Source organism: Aquila chrysaetos, chromosome Z (genome assembly GCF_900496995.4).
Source record: "Aquila chrysaetos chrysaetos chromosome Z, bAquChr1.4, whole genome shotgun sequence".
Lineage (NCBI taxonomy): Eukaryota > Metazoa > Chordata > Aves > Accipitriformes > Accipitridae > Aquila > Aquila chrysaetos.
The window spans coordinates 66,476,701-66,495,252 of NC_044030.1; the positions used below are offsets into that span (position 1 = coordinate 66,476,701).

Here is an 18,552-nt window from a genome sequence, read left to right on the forward strand (position 1 = left end):
CTTTTGATCTGTAGTACCTGTCTTTAGCAAAATAAGGTTTGCAGCTCCTTAGGAACAGGAGTTCCTGGAGGTGACAATCTGCCCCACTGAGTTACCCTCATGGGTACACCTTACTGAGTTCAAGAGATTGAGACATACATTCTCCTTCCCTGAATATAAATTAACCTATTATAATTATTTATATAATATATAACCAATAATTTATGCAATGGCCAGGCGTAGGTCAGAGCCATCCCAGGTTGCCAGTAAGAAACAGCACCTTGATGCAGATTTAGTTTTCAAGGCAAAATTTTATGGCAAATCTCTAGCTGTTTTGTAGACAAACATGGTAAGCCAGTGGTGCTGCCATGCAGAAAGTTCTTCTTCTGGGCCTCGGACCATATTCATAAAATTTTTACAGTGTTGTTTATCAGCTGTATATCTTTCACAGCCACTGTAACTGCAGAAGCATTTATCTAATTTCTTTTTCAAAGCAAGTCTACCATAGTGAATTTTGTATCAAGACAAAAGATTTTGTTTGTGGTTCTTGTTGACAGATATTCAGAATTTATAAACTACATGTTAATGCCTCCATCAATTAATTTTAATACAAAATATGGCAAAAACTTAAAGGCTTTCTAAAGAAGACCTTTTTAGTGAAAGAAATACCATTTAAGTAATGCTACTGGAAACTTAATTTGCGAACTCGGCTGCCTTACTATCCAGGTCACCGAAGTGGCCTGCAAGTGCTGGCATTTCCTGGAATATCAACTCATAGGACCAAAACAGCATTCCTGCTCTACACGTGCCCTTAGGTCTGTATACTTTAAAGCAGTAGGCACTTGACCAGTACTACTTGAGCTCCTCTCTCTTTGAACTGCTGCAAAGTGATCTAGTCAATGCTGTAAAATTTAGGTCATGTAAAATATCACCTTCAAACCTTGCATGTAATCTTCAGTCCTTCTGAGATGGTACAGAAAGTTAGTTTTTGCTGGTGAGGAAGCTGAGAGTGTTGTTGCTGCTTTCCATTTTCAGTTCAAATACAAAACTTGTACTTAATTTTTCCTCTCCAAAAAAGAAAAATTCTGGAGGCCTAGTTAAACTAGACAGTGCAGTGCAGCTGTAGGACACTGTTCAACATTGACGATTCCTGATACTACTATACAGAAGCCAAATACACTATAAAACCAACCACATGTTTTACTTGTAATTTGGTATGCACTCAAGTTCATGAACTGCCTTCTGTAGGACACTGCTGTTACTGTCCTGTGTGTTAGACAGACCAAAGTAAAGGGAAGAATTTTCGGGAATTGGATCTTTGACATCTAATTGATTTGGTTCAACTTTGAGACTTGCATTTTTTGTGAGATTTTTGATACATAAAGTAGTAAAAAATTATGAAATAGTGCTCAGGAAAAAAAAAATCCTGAGATAGTTCAGCTTCTTGCTAATTGTACCAGAAAATTTACAGGGAAAAATGTTTTCCAAGATCCGTGTGAAACCACGTTAACTGAGCTGAACTGAACCTGTCTTGCTGAGATGACTGTTAGGAAGGTGACATACCATAAATAATTCAGATTTATTAAAACCAAGGAAAGTACCTGGACTGCGAGATGTTTTGAGAATCATCTAGCTTCAAATTCAAATGGATAACACAAAAGTATGGATATCTTCATATTTCTAACTTTTGTATAATGGGAGAGAAAAGTGACAGCAGAGCACACATGATCAAAGATACACCCCTGAGGTATATAGAGGGTCTCCAGTTGTTCATCCAACTACAAACCTGGTTAATTAAGCTGCAAATGCTTTGGCTCATTCTTCATTATTTATTTTATTTTTTGTTGGTGATAGTTATCATATTTTTAAATAAAACATAGGGCCATATTTGTTAGGTGAGGTTTCTATCTCACTCTTCTGGCAAACTGACTTTTAAAAAAGTATCATAATATATTATTTCTGATGCTTTTTTCTTTACCAATGTAAATTACCACTCAGTTTACTGAGTTTTTTTCAGTGGTTTATCTTTCCCTCTAACACAGAGATGCTGTTTGCTGAAGTTATAATGCAAAATGAGGCAGGAAAGTGTTATTAGCAGTCATCAACTTCAATTTATAAATCAATTGCAACAGAGTAAAAATCAGTGTGTGTATCTAAAATCAGTCATGTAAACTAAATGTATTGAGCAGTTAAATATCACTTTGTGTACTTAAAAGGCATGTCTGCTGTAGCAGGGCTGAGTCCTTCAGGAATAATGACCCATCAGCTGAGCCTGAAAGAGATCACAAACTGATTTCAGATACGGATAAGAAAAGAAACAATAGGGGCAGAACTGAGATCTGAAGTCTAAGTTGAAGAAAGGAAGTAAAGTATTATTCGAGCATGTTCTGTAAGGTCTTATTTTAAAATGCCTTTTTTTTTTTTTGGTGGTGGTAGTACATTTTCCACTTTGGGAAAAACAGGTTACTTTTTTGAGTGTTAGACCTACCCAGGGAACAGCAACATATGCTGTTGCTCCAGAGTAGCTGCTTCAGGTTATCAAAAGGGCTTATGTTAAAAAAGCTGAAGTGGGATAAATTTGAATGTGGTGCTGTCATGCATATTCACATTTAAAACACAGATTCATGTCTACACCACAGATTAGAATTTCTGAAGTTCTATCAGTTCCATATATCTGTGGATAAATCCGTGCAGGAGAGAAAGACTCAAGTTATTAATTTTGTTTAAATACTACATATTGCAAAAGATAAAAGATCAAATAAGTTTCATATTCAAACTAAAACTAGACCAAACCCAGGATATGTGAAGGATGAAAGGATGACTATTGTAGGAGAGACCTTAAGGCTATTTAGAAAAGTGATTTAACTATTCTGATGTTCAATGGCTTTTTTTCATTAAGATTTTGATTGCTGATAAGAGTTGAAGAGAACTTTGTGTCAGGGAAATAACTCATGTTTTTCTAAAGCTCCAGTGCATTTTTTTTCTTATTCTTTTCTCTAATGGTCCATTAACCCCTTCTCCATCTTAGTATACTGAGCTGAAGGAGGCCTATTTTAAATGGTATTGTCAGAAAACAAAACAAAACCAGAAGGATTTGACCAAGCTATAAAGGCAAAATTCTTAGGCCTACAAGCAGAATTTTAATGTTTTCATATATTAAGAAGGCCATTGCATGTCCAAAGCCACCACAATCAATATCCTTCACAACAGAAATGTCAAAATCCATAGATCCTACATCTGCTTCTCATGAGTGTAATATACTTTATCCCATGCACTGGATGTCATCATAGAAACCGTGTGAGTCAAAATACACAAGTTCTGCAATCTAGAATCATCTTTCTGAAGCAATGGGGGAAGGTCAGAAACAACAGCAGCCATGTTTTATATCATCTCTCAGTGTGAAACACAAAGGACACCTAGCAATATCTTCAAAAGGCAAGCCTGGAAATGAAAAGTTGTGATTTTACTGGACACTAAAATTAATAGAATCCTCAGAGACATTGTTTTTTCCAATCTTACCTTTTCCTTACTGGCCACCTTCTATTCTATAGATGCTGTTTCTCTCTTTTTGCTCGCTATGGATCTGCTATTTGTTCCCTTTCCAGCATTCCTTTCTTCTTCACTGGTACTGCAATTTATTATTTTTTTTCTCTAGGTTTAATTAAGAAACAGAATTAGAATAAACTAAGAACACATTTGGTTCTAATTCATATTAGTCTTTTGTTATTGATCTAGATGAAAGGATTGTGTACACAAACTTTGTTCCCTTTTTCTAGTACTGTCAACTCACTTTTTGAAAGACGTCTTTTTCTGCAAGTCTGACTTATCAAGAAATGTCTTGCATTGATTACAAACTTAAAAAATTAACACATTTAAACTCTGGGGTTTTGGTACTACAGATTTCATTGTCAGTATCTACATTTTTGAAAACTTGGATCCAGATCTTGGAAGAATAGTCTCAGATCTTGCCCTGTTTTATTTCGAAAAACAAAACAATCCTTCTCTGACAGTCCTGTTCTTTTAGAAGTTAAGAGCAGACATTGTTTTGGTACAAATAGCTGCTGGCCCACATTTTGGAAAGACAAAGTCATCCGTAAGAAGGTTGTGAATGAGTAGAAGTGAAGGTACTCTGTGCATTCCTGAGAGCTCAGCCTCCTCCCTGAGACCTCTGAGCCTCCAGTGGTATGCAGCCTGGCACATGTCTGTGTCAGGTAAGGTAGCCACAGATCTTACTGCTTCATTTGCTGGAATTGTCCATGCAGGGGGTGCTGTATTAAAAAAATATGCATATCCTCAGAGAAGAGGGCATGAATCCTTATGAACTGCAAAGCTGAGGACTGCAATCATAGTTTTAGTACCTGTGACTTTTAAATGGATTTCTTATTTTCTTGAGTTAAAATAATGTTTTTCTGTTTCTAGGCTATTCTCTTTCTCTAGATAGTTGAAAATTTATTAAAGATTAGAAAGATTTTTGAATCTTTATTTTCCTTAGGTGCCTTTCTAAGAAAGAATTTTAGCAGAATAAATGGTTGTTATAATAGCCTTCTGTGCAGGCCTTTTCAGAAGGAAGATTTCTGCCCAGAGCTTTTTCTAAAATGATGACTTTTTGAACCATCTGGCCAAGGGTCATAAAGAAAGTAATCACTAGAGGGCTTGAGTGGGGAAGCTGTTACTCTAGAAGGAAAAACAGTGCAGGTGCAAACCATGTGTTAGGAGAACTTCCAATGCACTGTTTGGAGGACTTTCTTTGGAGAAGAAAGATTGGGATAACTAAGCTTCAGATGTTCATAAAATTATTAAATTCATTACCACTGTTAAATACAATTTAAAATAAACTTTTAAGAAGTCATAGTTTTTCAACTGCAGTCAGCACAATATGTATTAGATTGAGAACTTAGGCAAAACATCCTAGTAGCTCATCCTTATCTTTGCAAGAATGGCATCTTAACTGAGAAACATTTTATATGCCAAGACCATTTTTTCAGTTGTAAAAGGCAAAAGTGAATCATTTATTTGTGTTCTTGTCCAAAATAACAGAACACGATGGGGAGAAACAAAAGGGCAAAAAAAATCTCAGCCAGTTTTTCTCTTCTTAAATGTCACCTTATCTGGGTGTTGATCAGCTGGACTTGACTTCGCAGGACTGAGTTTATTGACATATATAGAAGTTGCTTAAACAGCAAAAATAAATTTCACCATTTTATAACTTCATATTCCAGAGACAGAAATGTGCCTCTTGCTGTGATTTGTAAAACTGCCAGTATATTTTGAATGCTAGCTCAAGTTAGGTAATAGTTATGAAATATGTGCCTATGAGCATGGAACGTTTTAAAAGATACTGTTACAGCCAATATTTAATGTCAGTAGTAGTCTTTAATAATGTTTGCAATATCAAATATAACATAGTTTTCTGAATTGTTAAAAATCATGTATGAATATCAAAGAAAAAGCTTCACTATTGAAATATTTGTAGATCTAAATCGTTCTGAAATTTTCTATAAATGAATCAATTATTTTCATGTAAACTTTCACATATTCTTCTTAGAGAAGTTTCTTTTTTGTAGTACTTCTGTAGGTAATTTAAGGTGGGAATTAGAATAAGAATTCAGAATGGTCTTTGCAATCCAGTATGTTTTATTTTTTAACCTTCCCTTGGATGTGTAACAGAAACCAAACCTTTCAAAGTTACATGTAAAATGCTGACAGTAGGATAAAAAGGCTGACTCTACTTTTTCTAGGTTTCATGCAAACACACTGAAATACAGCCCAGATGGTCTCTAAAGCAACCAATGGTGTGCACACTCTGCTATACATGCTGCTTAAGTAGTTTCAAATAATAACTGTTGCAGTTTAGATTTATTTTTACTGTAAATTTCTATAAAATCATTAAATATCCTTTTTCAATACAGCATACTATAAACATCTATTGGCACTAGGATATTATTTATACAAAGCAAACTGTCAAACACAATTTAATACATGTACTCTAATTTTACATTGTACCTGTGACCAGCTTCAACATAGACTTAAAATAATTTAAAATTAATTTAGTCCTTGCATAACTGTTTCTTAATTTCTTGAATATTGTCAAGTTCTGGCATGTGCAAAACAGATTCAAGGTGTGGCATAGGCATACTCTTCCAAGGAGCTTATGATTTTTGTGAGAAATATGATGCAATAGTAAAAAGGCAACTTGAACTACTGTATTTGGAGAAGAGGTAGTCACCATAAAATGTAGACAATGTGACTCTAGATCTACTGAAGTAGCAAAATTTCCATGACCACAGCAAGCCTAGGATTCAGGATTTTACTCAAGCTTGTACAAAAGAGAGGTCCAAGCTGTTGTTCTCTAGCCATTGTCAGACATGGCCATTCTCTGGCCATTCTAGGAAGAGCATGTTTTGAGGAGTAATTTAATAGAGAAGACTGAGGGGATATTAAATTTGATGGGGTCTTTTTCCCTGCACACAGAGTCTGCATGAAAAGCACAAAATGCTTGAGAAAGAAGCAAAAAATTGGTGACTGAAGCTGTCTTTATTATCAAAGTAAACTGTTTGACAAACTAATAGATACAATGGAGATGAAAATGTTTTAGAGGAAAGAGAGTGGAATTTATGTAGAAAATATAAATTTCATACAAGAAGGGGCCATACATAGGGACATACAAATGGAATTATACTGTTGAAGTAGTGAGCCAGAAAGACGTGGCAGGTTTTTTGCCTAGGAAGTAGTGATACCAGCAAGTCCAGTGGGGAATAGGTAGAATCATAGAATCATTTAGGTTGGAAAAGACCTTCAAGATCATCGAGTCCAACCATCATCCATGCCCACTAAACCATGTTATGGAGTACCCCGTCCACGCACTTTTTGAATACCTCCAGGGATGGTGACTCAACCACTTCCCTGGGCAGCCTGGTCCAATGCCTGACAACCCTCTCAGTAAAAAAATTTTTCCTAATATCCAACCTAAATCTCCCTTGCTGCAACTTGAGGCCATTTCCTCTCGTCCTGTCTCCAGCCACCTGACAGAAGAGACCAGCACCCACCTCACTACAACCCCCCTTCAGGAGTTGTAGAGAGCGAGGAGGTCTCCCCTCAGCCTCCTCTTCTCCAGGCTAAACAACCCCAGTTCCCTCAGCCGCTCTTCAGAAGACTTGTGCTCCAGGCCCCTCACCAACTTGGTTGCCCTTCTCTGGACACGCTCCACCACCTCAATGTCTTTCCTGTAGTGAGGGGCCCAAAACTGAACACAGTACTCGAGGTGCGGCCTCACCAGTGCTGAGTACAGGGGAACAATCACCTCCCTGCTCCTGCTGGCCACACTATTTCTGATGCAGGCCAGGATGCCGTTGGCCTTCTTGGCCACCTGGGCACACTGCTGGCTCATATTCAGCCGGCTGTCGACCAGCACCCCCAGGTCCTTTTCCGCCAGGCAGCTTTCCAGCCACTCTGCCCCAAGCCTGCAGCGCTGCATGGGGTTGCTGTGACCGAAGTGTAGGACCTGGCAGTTGGCCTTGTTGAACTTCATGTAGTTGGCCTCAGCCCATTGATCCAGCCTGTCCAGATCTCTTTGTAGAGCTTCCGTACCCTCAAGCAGATCGACCCTGCCTCCCAACTTGGTGTCATCTGCAACCTTGCTGAGGGTGCACTCGATCCCCTCGTCCAGATCATTGATAAAGATATTAAACAGAACGGGGCCCAACACCGAGCCCTGAGGAACACCACTTGTGACCCGACCCACCAAGTGCATTTCTCCCCATTCACCACAGTGTCAAAGGCCTTGCTGAAGTCAGGGTAACATCCACAGCCTTTCCCTCATCCACTAGGGGGGTCCCCTGGTCATAGAAGGAGATCAGGTTAGTCAAGCAGGACCTGCCAGGTAGTAAAGGTCTGATCGTGTTTTGGGACTCTGGACAGAATAACTCTTAGAAATATTATCCAAGTGGAAGCAATGATACTCAGCTGTAACAAGGTTGGCTTGGCCAACATGAAGGATCAAGGCTGCAAACATTTTAGGATAGCATGAATAAGTCAGAATGCTATCCATGTGACAGAGAAACCTATGAGATAATGCTCATTTAAAGCTCACTTTCAAGATTTGGCTTCTATGGGAATATCAGAAAATGGTATGAGAAACATGGCTAGGTAAAATGAGATAAGAATTTAATAGAGAAGGCTACATAATGGCTTCTCAACATAAACCTGGTGTTTAAAACTATTTAAGAATAGATTTAAGGTAGTGGATAAGAAGAAGATGTCAAAAACAGAGGGCTAAGGAATTAGCTTTGGAGAAGATGCAGGGTAAAACCGTGAGAAGAAAAGATTTCAGTTGGGCAGCAGAGTTGAAATATGAGAAGATGCTGAGTGTGAAAATTTTTAGGCATGGGGAGTTGTTTCTGGCTTCAAAATCTATCATAGCTCAAGGAGAATGAATATAAGATTTGGCCAGGAGGAGGTTATTTGAGGCATTGATTGATATAAGAGAAAAGTAATACTAAAAATTTGTGAGTTTTAGACCAACCCAATTATAGCTATTTAGAGGACAAAACTTATAACCAATGTAACATTTTTTAACTTTTGTACTTTACAACTGAGATATAATTTATTTTATAGAGGGTAACAATCATGACCAAGTAGCTCTTCTTATGAAGAATGTGTAAACCTAACCTTTCTAAAAAGCTACAATGACAAAAGTTATGTTATTTGAAAAAGTATATTCCTCTAAAGGAAAATTTATTTAGAGGAAAAGTTACTTTCAATGACTTGTTTGATTTATAAAAGAGTGGAGGCAATAGTTTCATATTTCTTCAAAGAAGTGACAATTTAATATTTAGGTTTTATTACGTTTGAGAAAGTAAAACTTTAAAAAGATATCAAGTTGAGAGGTACCTGGTTCTCTGTATTCTTTTAGAGGTACTCTTTTTTTAAGAAAAGCAGTGATTTAAGTCCAGGGCCCTTAATCAATTTGAGCTGCTCTTCGTCATCATTGAAAATTATCTGAAGTAGTACATCAGTAATGGACTTGCAGACATGTCAGTCACAGAAGGGAAATGAACAGGTAGGACTTCCCATTGCAATTGTATATTGATGATTTTTTTTTTTAGGAAATGTGCTGTTGTAAGGTTGATGAACACCCTTTATTTAAAAAGAAAACTAAGGTCAAGAAAGAGAGAGACTTGGTGCCTTTCCTCTTTTTTTAATTAAAGATTCTTTCTTCTGCATTTAACACAGCAGCAAACATCTAGAAGGAAGTTAGCTGGATTGGATTCAATGGTTAAAAATAGAGATAGCTTTGCTAATCAACAACTGAAGGAGAGCATCAAGAAAAGAGAATAGATTTATTTGCTATATTAGAAGGCTATCATTAGAGTATGTGAAAGGAAAACACTAGCTAAGTATCAAGTAAATCTGCTAGTTTCAGAATTGCTCTCCTACATATAAATATGCCTCTGTAGAAACCCATATAACATGCTGAGCCATGACATATTTTCAGGAATTTGATGATACACAAAGTATCTGTTTTACTCATAGACTGGCAAAGAGGAAAGATGCACATTGTCCATGTCCAATGTGGCACTGCATTGGCAATACAGAAATGCTTGCGTCCAATTTATGCAATGTATACATCCACAACAACATGAAGTTTCTGGCTGTCATCTCTGGTGGTATTTAACAGTCAGTGTAGCTGGCAGTTTCTTTGAGATTTATTCTGCAAGATGCTTTTCTTATGCCTGGTACATTGTCTAATAAGGGAAAATTCAAACAGATAAAAATGAAATAAAGCGTCCAGATAGAACTAATAAATTAGCCCTAAATTGGGGAGAAATTTAAGACTCGGTGAACATGAGAACACATTGTTTCTCCCTTCCCGACATCTGGGTATTCAGAGGAAGTCAGTCTTACATAAGTTTTAAGTGGTAGGCATAGCTGATGTACTGTATATATATTCCCTTTGATCACTTTACTTTCTCCCCCCTCTGGGGAGGAAGAGTTGAGAGGTCAGAGGTGTAGGTTTTTTGAACCAAGATAGTTACATTAGTTATGGACTGGGGAGGTGATGTCTTGACATTGTTCATCTCTCACGCAATCCAAATACGATGAGGTCTGAGGCCAAACATGAAAATATTTTTAAAACTACATTTCTATAAAAGCAAAATTTTTAATCCTATCTACAGTTAGTTCAACTGCTACAAGAGAGTCTGGAGTTAAAAAAAATCATGTTACAGAAGCTAATAGTTTTTAGGCTGGTACCACAGGATTTATCAAGTACATCTTGAATCACCCAAAATCTAGGTTTCTAATGTAAAGTAGGCAGGCAGCCACAGTCGAAGATAGATAGACAGCTGTGAGGAGCAGTTCTCTCTGTCTTAAAATAGATGTCTGAATCATTGAAATAGACTACCCCAGCAAGTACCTATCAGAGCTGTCTGTAGCAGGAGCCTAGCTGACCAGTTTAAATCAACAACCAAACCTTCCGACAGCTCAAGGCTAGTGAGAAAATTCCTTTCTTAGTGTGCTTTGTTCAGCTCTCAGTGAATAATTCATGGCAAGTAATGTACTCTCAATTTAACCTTCATTTGTGCTCATAGAATGCTCTGCAGTAAGTTGCCACATTTTTAAACACATAGCTTTTTCCTTTCAATTATGGTTTTGAGTTTGACAGTTTTGTGTTAAAAATCAAGCAAATTTCTTACTTCTGAGTGTTGATATAAAATGCTTGGTTTTTTTCTTTCTTCTCCCTGTACCAGCTATATTAAGTCTGTGGAGTTTTCCATACCTTGAAAACAAATAGGAGATAAATGAGATTAGAGAATTTCATACAAATTCAAGAGGATTTTGTGAAACACAAATGCCCTAGAGGTGTAGTTCCTCTTCAAGAGAGGTTTGGTAGCATGATGAATAATTTAGATTTAATATTACTTCCTCACATTTTTCTGAAGGACTTAGAAGTATGGATGATGTCATTCTACCAAACAAGAGTCTTACCCATGTCTGACTCATTCAGGTCATGGTTCAGTACCTGTGGATGCCAAGTTTCCAGTGAAGAACATGGAGAAGTCCGCTTTCCTGGTTTGTAGAGAACTGTGCTGTTACACTGGTGTAAACACCACACCTCAGATTTGTTTTCAGGAAAACTTTCTGATAGTAGAAGTTGATTGCTTCATTGCTTCCAAAAAGACAAAAACGTTACTGAAACATACTGATTTTAGAATATGTGTGGTTGGAGAATACAGCTTTGCTATTAATGGTAGATCTTTGTTCTACGCAAGATAAATTTGAAAAAAAAAAGTGCTCTAATATCTATATAAGATTAGCTAACATACTTAAAATGTAAGTGTATATGTAAATTTGCAGGTTGAATATATATAAGTTTTGTGTTCTTGAAATGGTGGTATATTTTGTATTCTTGAAATACATACAAAGTCTTCCTGAAATGGTAGTACTCTTAAGTGTCTTCCAGACGTCACTCCTTAATCCCCCACTTTTGTGTTTGAGTAATATTCAGCAGAACTATCCCATTCTTCTGAACAAGATGATGACAAAAGAGGATATATCCTACAAAATACCATTGTGCTTAAAGTAATAAGCCTGACACTTAACAGTAACTTTGTCCAGGACCAGCCCTAATTATGAAGTCTTTGTAAAAGGAATACAGTTCTCTCTTGCTTTTCCTAGCAGCCACTGCTTCAATAACAAAAGAGAAAAAATGTTAGTCTTTACCTTTTTTTTAGCCAAAAAGACAGACATATTGCCCTTGGAAAACATAGCTACTGTTTAACTCTGTACTGACTTAAGTATGAACCACCAATGTTTTAATTTTTAAACAACTATTTAGCTAAGAAATTGTAGTCCAAGTTTGTGTGGAGCAAATAGTTGAAAAACAGAAGGCCTGATGGAAATATCTATAGATTTTCCCTTTAACAGTGTAATTAGTGCTGTAATTATTGCAGTATGTCCATTTAGAGCTGACAAAAATACAATATTTTTATAATAAAACCCATATTTTTATAGTTTTTTATATATATATGTTGACATGGTTGAGTATCTGGGGGGATTTTTTATGTCTTATTTAAAAATAAAACAAAAACAGCCTGACATACTAGGCAGCCTTAGCTCAGCTCAAGTCCAAAGTCTTCCACTGTGCTAGTATTTAGTTTTAGGCTATTCACTGTTATCCAGTATTAGTCCAACATTAGCAGGTACCTTTTATTCCAACCTTAATCCTAGATGTAACCACAGACCACAGCCATAGCTGATAGCACGAGCTCACACTGTTTGCCTAGAATATAATGTTTGTCAGGAAAAAAAATTCTCCTACTCCAAAAAATTACCTTTTTTTTCTTTTTTAATCTCTAGCAATGAAATTCTACACAGGAGCTAGACCTATTCTGATAAAGCTTTATTTCCGCAACTGAGTCTATGTGGACCAGGAATGGTCAGTTAGTACTGAATTTGCTAATCTCTAATTGCATAAATGACCAAATCAAATTAAAATTGGGCCAGAATAAAGCCAGAGGGACACTTTTTAAGCCCAGCATATATCAAGAACCTGGCTTTGCTATGTGAGGGAAAGAGGTGCTGTAAAGGCCTCTCTCTGAGACATGCCTCATTTGCTGCTCACAGTGCAGCTCAGGCAGCAGCACCTGGCAGTTTCAAAGGGTACCAAAACTGAGTATCTTCAGACAAGGCATCATGACAGAATAGGGTATTGTCACATAAGGCCCTCTTTGCCATGCTGCCTCTGAGGAGTTTTGCACACTTGAGTCTGGGTAGAGCCTTTGAGAGCACATAGTAACTTTATTTACACTGTAATCACTGAGCAAATAAACCATATTTATTCATAAGGCAGGTAGCTTGATCCAGGCAGCTAAATGTAAATGAATATAGAAAGGAAACACTAATGACGATAATGTATTTCTTCTGTGCCCTTTGATTAGTCTTTCTTCATTCTTAAGAATACTAGGCTGTAATTATTATTACATTTTCTGTTATTTTACCTATGCATTTATGTATACCTTTTTCCTCTTTGATAAAGTTGCTCCAGTCAAAAGGGAATATGCTGTTACCTAGAAATGAATGACAGAGTTTAGCTCCCTGGCATTCCATCAACACCCTATAAAAAGAGTATTTTTTAAATCATTTGCTATGGTGAGCACTCACAAAAACTTTTGGTGGGTCAAAAATGTCCTTCTCTAATTCTCTGGCTTAATGCATGCTATTGAAAGATGTCTCTTCTGAGCCTGCACCTGCATTACTAGTTCTCAAACCCACCCATACAGGTAGTATAAGAACATCTTGTTAATCTTTTCTGTCCTTCAGTCTTGTTCTGCAGGACAGGACATAAGAGGATAAACTAGTGCTGTGGACAAACTTAGATGAACTGTGCAACTCACAGTTCAGCAAAACTAACTGGTATGGTGCTTAGCTTGTGAGAAAATGTTCCCCGTTGTGGAGTATGTGCTCCTAGAGACTAGAAGGGTTGGGTTTGGATCTCAGTGCATATTGTTTGTACATTGAAAACTATATTTGATATAAACGTGCAAACTGGCAAGCATATATGAAGAAAAGAAAGATAGAAAGTGTGCACAAGACCAGATGCAATAGTAGCTAAGCAATGCTGGGGATAGTCCTGAGTCAATGAGCACAGCGCCAGGTTTTTAGAGATACTTTAATAGTCCTATCTGAAATAAAGTTATGATGAAACTAAGATTGCACATCAAGAAGCAGCAGCTTGTTGTATACCTTTCATTTGCTAATGTGCTTTCCAAACAATATACTTAAGAGCCCAGTCATTTTTTACATGATGTTAGGCTTCCAGGATTCTGTTTCTCTTGATACATTGCCAGTGTCCCTATGTGTGCCAAAGCAATGCGTATTTGCTAGAAATTCCTAAATTTTTCACCCCAGTAAACAAGAAAAGTCATATCAGCTGTTGCAGGTTAAACTTACAATGTTACTGTCTTATCAGACTACAGGGGCTTTTCACTTTGTCTTAAAAAGGAAGATTGTGAATCTATTTCTTCAGCTTTTATACAACAACAACAATAATAGCCTGGCACCTGTTTCATGTTTTCAGTCCTTCGATGTCCAAGTGCTTTCCAAGCAGCATGATGTGCGTTATCACTGTTTTACACACACGAAGCCAAAACTCAGAATGTTTAAGCAAATTTTCCATACTCTCAAGACAAAGATGTTCCCAAGCATGGAACAGAACAGTCAGTCCTGCGCCTCGTTCCCTAAACCATGCTTTTTCCAATTCATTTTAATTTTCAACTTTGTGCAGTGTAACACTGGTTTAATTCAGTTAGTTACTAATTTGAAGATGAGTAACTAAGATGCAAGCATCCTCAAAGTGGGTTGAATCCTGCACACATTTTATTACTCATATTTTAATTACTTCTGTATCTTTTCTTCTTTAGACAGCTTAACTATACAGCCAAAACCTCAGTTGACGGATACATGCAGATAAAAAATATTGTTGCTTTTCTTGCTGCTTTTATTATTAGTGTATTTAGCAGTACTGAATGGCTCCATCTTTTAGTATTTTCATTAATTTAAAATCTTTTCTTCCTTAGTTTCATTATGCAGTTAACACTTGCCTTAACTGTGATGGCATACCAACAAGAGCTCAGTTTGAGAGCTTTTATTCCTGCCACCCTAAAAAAGGATTCCAAAAAGGAAAAGAAATACGATTTTTTTGAAGTTACGTAATTACATGTACAAATCAGATGCTACAAATGGCTGTTGCATGTCTCAGGTAAATGCTTGTATTTATGTACTATGTATATTATAAGTGCATCCTTAAAGCCATGCACATCTTTTTATAAGCATGCAGTGTACAATAATGAATATGCTTATATTTATCTTCTTTATAGTATTTTAAATATATATCTGTACATCATTTGCCTCTTGGCATTTTGGATTTAATCACATACAATGTAGTAGCTCTTACTCATAAAATATTGTTCTGGGATAAAAGAATGGTTCCAATTAACATAGATACATTTCCATCTTCTGATACGTAGGTCTTAGCTCTTATAATGAAGTTGGATCTGATACTGTGATTTCATATGTCTTTGAGAAGTTTCTCTTGTTGATGGCTTCTTACTGGCTATTTTAACATTTAATTATTTGATATCACAATTTTCCATTGCTGTCAGAGTGCAATGGCCATTTCTGTCTTTATTCTCTTAATTTATCTTAATTTCTCTCTCTCTTAATTCCTCAAATGATGAGAAATTGAGAGTTGATATTATTTGACCCCATACCAAGACCTGGAGCCTAAAATAAATGCTGTGTCATCTTCTGTGAGCATAGTGGACTGGTATGCTCTTATCTTTATTTAAGTCTTAGATAAAACTGCCATTGATTTTAATGGCAGCACAATAGGTTTTATGTACGAATTAGAAGCTATTACTAACTGCCAAAGTTGGTCTAATAGTTTCCTTAGAAACTTCTCTAGAAAAGGTTTGTCTTTCCCATACTGACTATCGAATCCCTGGGTTCCCTGCAAAAACCTTTTCCCACTAATCGAGCTGAGAATTCACAGACAATTGGGTTTTGCCCTGCACATGGCCTGCAAGATACCAATCCAGATGAAAAATTAAGAGGGTTTTTTGATTGCTTATTGTTGCTCTTTTTTATGCCTCATTTTCTCAAACTCTTTTTTAGCTTCACCAAAGTCAATTTTTTAATTTCACATAAAACTAACATTTGCTGGAGGACTGTGAGCTCTCCCACCTACTGATAGATTCCTTTTTGCAGGAAGCCTGTGCTTCTAAGGTTGCTACCTGAGGACAGGCTCTGATTTGACTGCTTGGAATATGGCTGTAATACTGTAATCTTCTTGTTGCTAATTAATATATATTTCATAATAGCACCTGGTCTGAAGTTGGCAGGCACTTGGAGGGCCGGGGTTTATTTCTAAGGAGCTGATGAAGGAGACCAAAAAAGAAAGCGTGTTAGCAATAGGTGTTAGTATTTACCTCCGTTGGTGGTCTGCACCTCCATCAGACTTTTTTTTTTCTGAATCTGCTTTGAAAAACACTACCTTAATTATATAAGTACCTGTAACTACAGTGTATTTATATTGTATAGTAATATTTGGTATATAAATATACTACAGTATACTTCCAGTTGTATTTCTATTAACTACAAGTAAGAGGCAGCATCTTGACTGATATGCTTTTCAGAACAAACCATCCTGAAATACCTGCTGTGTGGCACAACAGAAGTAGTCCTTCAATATTACATTCAGTATGGCATTGTGAAACCACTTAGTCAAAAGTTTTATTTTCTTTCATTTTGTGTTCCTTCATTGGTATGGGAATAATGTTGATATTTATTAATAATAAATAATCAGGCAAACTTTAAAAAAAGCTTTTAAATGGCCAGCTATTCTGTAATAGTCCAGGACCTCTATTTCGTATGATTTTTGTTTTTCTTCCTGATCTATTCCATCTGTTTAAGGAATAAAGTTTCACAATATGGTGCCTGATTTATGTCCATTTCTATAGATGTTTGACCTGCACAGTGACAGACCCAACTGTCATGAAAGGTCCCATGACTGTATGAGCTTTTGAGCTAAATTTACCAGAGATGCTTTTTCCACTCTTTGAGGTTAACTTTTATGATTCCACAGGACTCTTACAAAAGGTCCTGCGTTAACCACTAGGTGATATTTGAAAGATAGGTGCCAGAAAACATAAAGAACAGAATGCTTAGCAAGAAACCTTATTAACATTCCTTTTGCTGTTGTGGAGCACTTTATATGCAGATGACTGGCACAAGGCTCCAGGGCAGTTAGGATCTTTCCTGTTGATACACAATGTAGTTGGTAATGCATTTTATTGTACTGTTACAAAATAAAGTGCAAAGGTTCTAGAGAGCTTTACACACTTTACGCACATTCCTATTTGATGAATTTTTGATACTTTAATGCATAGCCTTTTTATCATGTTTTACTTCTATTTGCCAAGTCTATTTAAATTTTATAAATACAATTTTTAGTGCTTGCTTTCATTATTAACCTAGCTGCACTACCATCAAAAGTAATATACTGCAACACTTGTAAAGACTGTACAAAGGAATGGCTATTATGCATGTAACCACTTGTTGAGCAATAACTTTGCTCTTTCAGTTTAAAAACAATTCTAGCACAGTTCAGAGCAAATTCAAAATGTGTAATTTAAATGGTATATTCACTATCCAGTTCTCAGCATTTTTTCGTCTTCTAACACTGAAATTGCGAAATATGTTTACACTAGTATTTCCTAAAAGGAGTTAACTCTCAAAGCTTTTACGATAAGTTTTTGGCTGGAAATTAAAAATGCAAGTTTATTTGTAATGCATAAACTATTAATGTATTTATTGTAACAGAAAAAGATCTCTTTCTGCAATACAGTAGAGAGGATGTCATGTTAGAGTTCTTTGAGGTATTTTGTCCTTCAGTGATTTGTAACAATAGCTGTCTGTATGTGTGTTTGACTTTAACAGTAAACAAGGAATTTTATTTTTACTTAACTTCCCCACAGTGTTTTGAATGTCTTTCAGACAGGGAATACTTTCTGTTTTCTGAAGTTAGACAATAGTACTTATTCACAGTATCTAGGGTTAGGAGAAAAAGAAAGGGAAGAATTACGTTTCTAGATAAGGCTTTTAGTTAACTTGGAATGAAAAATCTTTGTTCCTTTCTTTACTCCACAGAGAGTAATTTATCTAGCACGTCTCTAAGTGGAAATTCCCTGCAAACTCACTAATGTTACTGTAGCTTACATTCCTCTTTCCCTTTCATTTATTATCCATCAGTATTTTTCCTTTTTTTTTTTTTTTTTTGAATGTGATTGACCTTTAAACCTGTTGTTATCAAACTGCAAGAAAGAGGTAGAGACTCTTTTCAGCTGCCTTCATTCCCATGTGACCTGCAGGGAGAATAGATTCAAAATAGACTAGTTCCTCCCAGGGCAATATAAGACAGAAGAGAAAAGCACTGTCATTTCCGAACGGCACAGTGCTAGAGTAAATTCAGCGTGAAAAAGGAAGGAGTTGCAGCGTGTTAGAATTCTTCCTCCAGAGCGTGGATTATTACAGGAGACGGATTTCAAAGGTTTTAAAAAGCAGAGGATTTTAAAAAATACTTCTAAATGGAGTACTTTGAGAATGAGCTTTGTAAGGACAACTGATGTTTGACTGCTAGAAATACTGAAGGAATTTTTCAAAATGAGCATTGTTATGAAGCCAAGATCCCGATCTACCAGCTCCTTAAGGACTGCCGACACAATGTGGTAATGTGTTTGGTTTGTTTCTTTCAAGCTCCCCTTCCTATTATGACACACAGACATGTCCCAAGAAAGTCACAGGGTTTAATTTTGACTTGATAGATTTTGCATGGTTATTGAAGATGTTCAGCGTCTGATTTTCACGATTAGTAATAAGAAACAAAATGTATTTAGCTTTTTCTTGTACAATACTGTGTGTAGCATTTTTTTAATGAGAACCCATTGCATACATTTTTTTAACCCATTACATATGTTTTTCCCATTCAGTAATTCAGTCCTTGCACCTACAGGTACC

The 18,552-nt window shown here is 36.4% G+C and overlaps 1 protein-coding gene across 6 annotated transcripts in view; it reads left to right on the plus strand.

Moving 5' to 3' along the window:
- The window catches only part of PDE4D (phosphodiesterase 4D), a 659,227-nt gene that overhangs the window by 479,628 nt on the left and 161,047 nt on the right, over nucleotides 1-18,552 (plus strand). The window contains exon 1 of one of the 6 annotated variants that reach the window (XM_030004272.2): nucleotides 17,596-18,263. The exons of the other annotated variants lie outside the window; for them this stretch is intronic. Coding sequence (XP_029860132.1) covers nucleotides 18,199-18,263 — 65 coding nt within the window. The 5' untranslated portion in view covers nucleotides 17,596-18,198. Of the gene's footprint in view, nucleotides 1-17,595; nucleotides 18,264-18,552 lie in introns of those variants that run through there. 6 annotated transcript variants of the gene reach the window in all.